Here is an 8,790-nt window from a genome sequence, read left to right on the forward strand (position 1 = left end):
ATGTGGTACACGTTGTTGAAACTGTTTTAATGGAATAATGGTCCTAGCCCACTGGCTCTTACCTGGCTGTTGCTAACATTGGGTCAGAGGACATTTGAAATGGCTCATGCTTACTACGCAATACTAATGCATTACATCAACTGCTGTACCAAAACATATTAAAAATGCATAGACAACCTTAAACTGTATCTTAAACTGTTGGCTTCAATTTCACTTTGGCTGTGATCACGATACACAGCAAATAACATACATGGCTAGTCATATTAGCCATTATCAGCCATTATATTACTGTAGGTCCATCATTTTGAATTCACATTCTATTTATATTTTATCTGGATCTGCTCAGAAAGCATATCTCTCTACTGTTTCGTAGAGATTATCTTCTTTGTTACAAAGCTGTTTTTCAACTACTGTCCAAGAGCACATAACTAACAAAATGTAGCCTATAATGTTAGTACGACCTTTTAACGGTGACTGACAAGGAACTGATATCCTATCAACTTTTCTAAATCGCTTCTTCAAAATACAAGAAGACACTGAAGAACCAGTGAGCAATCCAACATCTAATTTCAACAAGTTATGCCTTTATCCTAAAGCAGCGTTTACTATATTCCAAACCTTTAGAGAGGACTGAACATGAATAATTAAGTGATATTAAGAATTCTTTATTGAAAAGCAATGCAAACCTCTAGGGAAACATTACTTCTTATTCGTAGATTAAACATTCTTTTGATGTCTGCATTTTGGGCTCTGGATTCTCTAGACTAACTAGTGTTTTTCCAACATTATTGATGAACCAACCTGATTGAAAGTGAACTGTGCCTTGTACCACGGCCCATTAACTGCAACAGCCAGCTTATTTCAACAGCTCTGGGCCAACAATACCTCATGATGTGACAGGTGAATAGTACTGGAACAGTTAATAGTCATTCATTGCAATCCTTTTCTTTTATTGCCCGTAAAGCTCTCTCCATCTCCAGACAAAGGTTTAATGGCCACTAATGTCCGGGTTGCATAATTATCAGAACAGCCAAAGAGCACAGAGCTCTGAGCTAATGGAAGTGGTGGAAAAGGAGGGGTTTTGTGTTCTGTACAGTCCATGAAATATCTATTTGGAAGGCATAAAAACAAGGTTCATTTCTATTTCGGGAGAAAAGGGGCCTGAGTGGCATGACTGAACCACAGAGCAGCAAAAGTATCCTGCTGGATCTGACCAATTTCCCTGATTTTCACATCCACAGCTAGACCGTAAAAGGTTTCCACAGTTAACCAGCAACCAGCAGTTTTTTCACTTACAAATCCCAGTGCACACGAAGACAATAGAGGCACAAAGGTGTACTGACATAATATTATTAGTTATCAAGACTCATAACTACTGTCACTTATCATCATCATCACAAGATCAAGCTAAATAATTATAAATTATTATTTTTTTATTTTTTATTTATTAATTTATCAGTAATTGTTTGGGACGTGGTGATTTGCCAACGCAAACTGAGGAACCAGGTAAACAGAAACAGCTGCTTCACAACAATTTCTGAGAATCAAATATTGGCCAAACCTAAGAAAACTGCAAGACAAATCCAATGTAATTAATCTGATAGCTTTCTGTATTTTATTAGCAAATGACATTTACCCCTGGTCTGTTTCCCTTAATGTAAGTATGTCTCTGTCTAACCACTCAATGTTTTCAACCAACTGAAAGTTTTCTGCCAACACAACAACTGCTTCAGAATTATGTGTGGGCCCAATATGGGTCTTCTAATTAAAACAGAGAAAAACAAATGTGGCAGCTCTGCACAGTCGAAAAAGAGTTAATAGCTTATGTGAAAGGCTTATTTTGAGTTGGCAGATTTTTTGTTTCACAAAATTTGATTTTAAAAATGTTGTTGCTGTTTGTCAAAAGGCGTTGCTAGTGTTTTTGTTGGAGTTATTCAAATGGCAGCACCACCCAGCCACAAAACTGACTAAAATTGATCATTTAACTCTGCTCCAATCATTATAACCAGAAGTAAAAAGTTGCAATCATTGATCCTTCACCACCATGAACTGTGCACAAGACCACATGTGGAAGCAAGCCAAAAGAAGCCTACAAAATAATGCAGGAAAGACAGCGAAAAGACTTCAAGTCAGACAGATGGTCTGTTTATACAAATGGAAAGTAACATGGTAACAAACTGGCTCAACAATCACTACTGTCTGCATGAAACATAAACGATGACAATAAGATGGATGCTGATACTCCTCCCTGGACTTTACAACATCAAAACACAGGCCAAATGGCTTCCTGTAGCCAGGATTTTTTTAAAAAGGGGAATAAGCTCCAGTCTTTTAGTCACAATTGTATGCCAGTGTGCAATTACGATTTCTCCTTGGAATCACAAGGCAATCAGGAAAAAGGGGAGTGTGCTGTGCTGTGCTGTGCTGTGCTGTAGCCCATACAGCTGCTACTTTCCTGCTCATTTGGGAGTGTATGGCATTCTCTCTGAATGGTAATTATGAAGGGAACAAAAGGGGCATTTAGAGACAAAGGCGGGTTTGGAGTGAATGGGCCAGCTCCCATGCGCAATGAGTGTTCTGACTCCAAGTGCTGTTTCAAGAGAGACGATATGAGGTAATTATGCAGGAGAACTTGCAGGGGGGAGAAAGGAAGGAGAGGAGCAGAGAGAGGGAGATAGGCTGGGGTTGGCTTAGTCTCTATAGAGAGCAGGACCAGATAGCACCATCTGCATTCTGCACAGACACTGTCCGTCTGGCTCGCTGTTGCCTTCAATAAAAGCTGGCGCCAAGACAGACATTAGGCAACAGAAACGTACAGTATAGTCAAGCACAAACTGGCCCTCACACACACACACACACAAACACACACACACACACACAGGGATTTAAATTTCACCAGACACCAATCTCGTGGCTACAAGTTTTCACCCCAGTCTATTGCAAGATGATCTTCACAGGATTCAATGTGAATGAGGAGCTGATGGCTTGAATTTAGGGATGTTTGCCAAACTAATACCAGCACATCATGTGTGCCCCTCATGTCCCACACTGGAATACAGCCACTGAATGTACAACATAGCAATAGCACTTGCTTTTTTTCATGAAATTTATGAAATGAAGTCTTAGTGGAACGTTCTCTTTAATAAAAGCCATTCATTTTCATCAGTTCCCCACATTAGATCTTTTAGTCAACACGTAGATATGTAGATAAGGTAGGGCTGAGCGATATATCGATATATTTTTAAACGTGATATGGAATTAGACCATATCGCATTATATCGAATAGTTCAAATTTGCGCTGTGATCCTTGCTCCAAGCAAGTCGGGGAGGGTTGCTTGTTCTGTTTACAGGCAGAAATCTTTATCATACCATTAATGTTTTACAGGCACTGTTGCTGAAGGCCAACCTAACTCAGCTTCAGTAATAAAGTTAACTTACGTTACTTTTTTTAACGGTTTAATTGTACTTGCTTGTGTAATAACGGGAGCAGTTTTTTTGGTGAGTGGTAACAGCCTTACTTGCTTCTGAAAATATTAATTTTAAAAGTTATAATGCAGCCTAACTTCTGGTCACAACGTCGTGTGTGTAGGTGATGTGTGTGTGTGTAAGAGAAGAGAGAGAGAGAGGACTGAAACATTTGCTCTCACTTTTGGGAAAACATATCGGATTATCGTATATTCGATATTCGCCTAAATATATCGGGATATTTTTGGTCCATATCGCCCAGCCCTAAGATAAGGACACAAAATTAGCTAAGAGAGGAAAATTAAAGCAGGGGGTGTCCAAACTTTTTCCCTTGGAGGGCCAAATCTGAAACTTAATGGTGGGCAAACACATATTTTGTTGTATTGTTAATATGCACAATGTAGGATCCCTTAACTGTGTCACTCTGCCTGCAGTGCTGAGGTCATAAGAAATAATGAAGAATTAAGGATCCTACACAATAAAAAGCCCTCTTACCTCACAAAAGAAAAAAACAACAATTTATATTATTATCTTTTCAATTAATTTTACTTTGTTAATTTTTCCACTAGATATAACTGGTGGGCAAACCTTATGGCGGCTCCACTTTGGACAGTCCTAATTTAAAGGGTCTAGAGTTCAGATGAGTAGTAGACCAAAGGAGGACTAGGTCCTTATTATATTGTTATATTGCAAAATGAGGGACTCAACACAGAGGTTTGTTGTCAATAATACAATCTACTGGTATTAAGAACTAGCCACAGCTTTTGCTACAATTTGTACAAGTGCTGTTTTAGAACAGTGTGATGCTCCAAAATTACAGCACAGAAATAAATCCCAGTAAAAATTGACTGCGTATCAGCTGGATATTTAAAAAACTATAACTGGTCAAAGATCATCTTACCTCTCTGATCTTGTCGCGTTTCTCTTTGACGTCAGGCTCTGGTGGCTCGCCATCACTGACACCCACCACTTTGGGCATGGGGACAGGTGGCAAGGGTTTAGGCCCTGGATCCTTCTTCTTCAGGTCCTCCATTACTTTGTTTTTCTCTGTCTGAATCTCAGCCTGAAGCTCCTCACGTGACTTCCTCAGCTTCTCCTTTGCCTCCTGCAGTGCTCTCTCATGGTCTGCCCGAATCTTGTCCCGCAGGCTCTCCTCCTCCTCCCTGTAGGAGACAGGAAAAGAGCAGGAGGTAAGTCTTTTTATATTCTTTATTCCGTGTTTGGTCACAAAACATCAGAAACATTTGGGGAAGAAAGGTGTGCAGAGGGGTTTCTTCTGGAATTGAATTAAAGCTTAACAATGACTGTGTGGGAAACAGATTAGAGTTAGAGATGAAAACAAGCAAACGTTATATGTTTTACTGTGTGAAATAGCACCTCTGCCCATTCATCCCCTGAAAGTCTATAAGGTTTTATCTATTACGAATATGAAGATGAAGATATGAAGATGTTAGTAGAGGTGGCCACCAAAAGAGCAGGTTTAGAAGCCTCTGCAATAAACAGCTGCAGGAAACCAGACCAAAACTCACGCACCTCTAATTCAGATCATTATGGGAAAGACAAAACCATCAGTCTCTAAAGGGAAACCAACCCCCCACCCCACTACTCTGCAGTTACATGAGCTCCAGGAAATAGGACAGGTGTAGAGCAACACAATGAGGAGGCCGGCAGTGCCAGAAAGAGAAACATCATCTTTGGTTTCACGTGGTGGTACAAGCCCTAAGGTGTTGACACAACTCTACCCCATGAGGATGTGGGTCAGTAATGAAAAACAAACACAGCGGGATACTGCTGAAGCTAAGGTGACAGGAGGACAATGACACTGAACTGTTCCTCTGCTGTTAGTGAAGAAAATGTTTTAAGTCGTCTTTGAATCTCGCTTGGCTCTTATACAAATACAGCCAAATAAAACAGTGTTAGCTGTGCTCGAGGTTGATGAGTGGCATCTGTAGGGCAGCTTTCTGGCATACATCACTAGATGTCTGTTATATGAGGACACAGCCATTAGATGACAAATGTTTTGAATCATCATTTTATGTATAGGTCTTACCCTTTGTATTATCACATCATATTCAGGAGACGGGTGCAGTGTAGGAGGAAGGATGAATTTAAACATGGATTATATTTGATCAAAAGAGAAGCTGTTTTACATTTGAAATTTTAATTTTGGTCTTGGCAGTAAACTGTGGAAATTGGAGCTTTGTTTAAGCTTTAAATACATTTTAAATCAACGTGAATATTTTTGCTCCTTTGTGCGTTGCCCTATTTGATGTCTTGCACTAGGCAACGTACTTAATTACCAAACATCAGCACGATGGGAACAGAATAGGGTAGAAAGGAACTACAAATAAGGGGACACAAACAGAAGATTAATTTCCCTTGACACTTGAGTCAGTCCCTAATGTTTTCATCAACCCTGTTGGATTGCCAAAGTTGTCAGTTCCAAAATGACTTCTACTGTGAAATATCAAGGATCAATAAATCGATGTGAGTCCGTGCCACCGTTCGCCTTAAGTGTTAAAACTGTTACCGCCGAATATTTTTTTAAATAACTGTGTCATAGCAAAGATGTGAGTCTGTTTATTAATGAACTTCCATGTGATAAACGCAGGAAATGTGGGAGGAACTGACAACCTGCTGTGATCTGTGTGGACTCAGCTGCAACCCTCCACAGAGCTGCACATCTCAACATCTCTGAGAATCACAAAACAATACTGACAATGTGTGTGTATAGATGCCAGTGCCTTTGAGATGCCTGAGTATGTGGACCTCTTCCAAGAGAACAGCAGGTAGGAGTTGTTAGGACTAAGAAGACAATATAATCCAATTTGACAAATAATAAATATATGGCTTTGTAGGTGCTTATTTCTTTTAATATGTGGTTAATGTTTTCTGGACTAGCATGTAGACAGAAGTAATAACTACCTATTGCATTTAAACGATGCTGGTGTATGTAAAAAAAAAAACAATTCATTTAAAATATTATCAATTGTGCAATATGCAAACCGCTTGCTTTTTCCAGTACAGCGACAACTAAAAGTCAGGATTTATATATCTTTACATTTCACATCCATACACAGTATGTGACTAGAATGACTACTGATAAAAAAAAAAAGGTAGGAGGGAGAAGAAGAGTGAGGTATGAGTCAGCCTACATTAGGAGCAGATGTCGTTATTGTAGACCTAGTTGATAAGACTATATGGTACAACCTCAGAGACATAGAGGACATGAGTTAATGTACTGCCCATTCACATGGCTGTAAAGGGAGTTTATCAACTGAAAGTAAAGGCCTTCATGCATGAAAGCTCTTGTGGATAACAGATGATACTAACAATCAGTACTGTCTTTCTGGTAACACTACCATAATTGGAGTAAAACATGTCGAACAATTTGATACTAGCTGAGAAATGTATTATCAAAGTAAAATAGACAAGCAAAATATGTGTATATGGGGAGTTTGTAACTCTGAACATGGTTGCACAATACACAATGCAATGTGGATCTACTCCAAGCAGGCAAACAGTAAAAACAAACCTACATCCATTCTTCCAACAAAGGTGCATGGTAAGTCACCAAAGTACCAAACAGATCCAGGTGAGGAAAAACAGCCTCACTGTACCTCTGAAACAAGCCACTTGGCTGTGCATCCGCAATGTATAGAGGAGTGAGGATTATGTGGGACAAAGAATGGCCTACAGGAGGATAAGAGGTGGAAAAGACTACGTACGATCAGCATGTCTCAGCCATCCATTATACTGCTCAACCTGCTCAGGTTCCCAGCATGCACTAATGAAGCAATGTGTAAAAGATACGTAGAAGAATACCAAGGAGATAGAACATGAAAGAAAGCCGTGAGATAAAGAACGGAGACTGTGATGCAAAGCCGATGAGATGGAGAAATGAATGTGCAAGACAAACAGGAAAGAGACAGACGTTTTATACTAATTATCCTTCACACGACAGAATGTGCATCCATTTTATAATTCGAGCATGACACTGAATGTGGGGCCAACAGAGACCAAAATAAACAGCTTCAGAGTTACGCAACATTGCCCTGGAACCAACTCATAAATATTCAAATCACAACTCAGCGTGTCAGACTTTAATTGATAGAAAACAGATTTTTCAACACCAATATGGAAATGACTGCTGTCAGTGAATGCATGCATTTGTAAGAATGTTTCAAATGTGCTGTGTTTACTTTGTGGGGATTTCATGTTTATGTGTAGTACGTGTGTGTATTGTACTTCCCAGTTAGTAATGCAGCTTGTGAGTGTGTGCGCGTGTGTGTGTCTAATACATCTTTCCACTCTGTGTTGAATGTGTGTACGCACCCATACTTGTGTCTTCTATTATGAGGTCTCTGATGAGGTCTTTGTGTGCTAGTGACTGCAATCTTACAAATTGTGTGCGTGTGTGTGTGCTTACACCCAGGGGGTATCACGCCAACGCTGTATGCCATCCTCTGTGCCTCTGTGAGTGACTGTGCCCTCAGCAACATGCATTTAAATGTGATATTTAGATGACGCTGATGTTGGCTGACTGGATAATGTCTGTGTTCACATATAAGTGTGTTTATGAGATGTGAGAGAGCATGACAAAAGAAAATGAGGAGGTTAAGCTGACACAATCATCTCTAATGGGTGCTGATTCTGCTCCATGTCAGGATATATACATGTTGCCATGGAAACAACACCATCATCATACAAATTACACAAATGTGCTGTTTTTAATACAGAAATGTCTAATCCTATACAAACATGCATTAGCCTTCTTCACCTCCTTCTCTCCCAGTACTTGCCCCTGCTCCTGCACCTTTAATCTCACTCTTTTCTCTTCCTCTGAGCTGTTATCATACTCACTCTAGCATCGCCACGGATTCCCTTTCAGTCTCATATAGGTCCAACATGCAATTAAGAGCGCATCAGCAGCCGTCTGACTCAATTACCACGACAAAAACACAACACAACACCTAACCTAACTTCTCTTGTTCCCCACTCCACATCCCCAAAACTGAACTGAACCAAGGAGAGCCCCACCTCCCTAAGTAATAGTTTCAGTCATGTCAGACCTCCACTCATTTTATCAGCCTTCATGCCTGTCACTGGAATCATGAAATCTGCTGCTCAGCAAAAGCTGGCTCTTTCCATGGCAACCGGAGAGAAGCAGCAGTTGTCCGACAGGCCTAGTGGGGTATCTAAGAGACGGGTTTTTTTTAAGCTGCGGAGAGCAGCACAGGCTAGATGCCACGAAACCATGGCAACAAACAGACACACACACACACACACACACACACACACACACACACAAACGGCAGCGTCATA

The 8,790-nt window shown here is 40.2% G+C and overlaps 1 protein-coding gene across 1 annotated transcript in view; it reads right to left on the reverse strand.

Moving 5' to 3' along the window:
* man1a2 (mannosidase, alpha, class 1A, member 2) overlaps positions 1–8,790 on the reverse strand; it is a 114,459-nt gene that overhangs the window by 89,890 nt on the left and 15,779 nt on the right. Inside the window, exon 2 of the mRNA XM_035676643.1 lies at positions 4,367–4,628. Coding sequence (XP_035532536.1) covers positions 4,367–4,628 — 262 coding nt within the window. The remainder of the gene's footprint in view (positions 1–4,366; positions 4,629–8,790) is intronic.

The sequence above is a fragment of the Morone saxatilis genome, unplaced genomic scaffold (assembly GCF_004916995.1).
Source record: "Morone saxatilis isolate NCDOM2014 unplaced genomic scaffold, NCSU_SB_2.0 Contig5, whole genome shotgun sequence".
In the NCBI taxonomy this organism is placed as follows: domain Eukaryota; kingdom Metazoa; phylum Chordata; class Actinopteri; family Moronidae; genus Morone; species Morone saxatilis.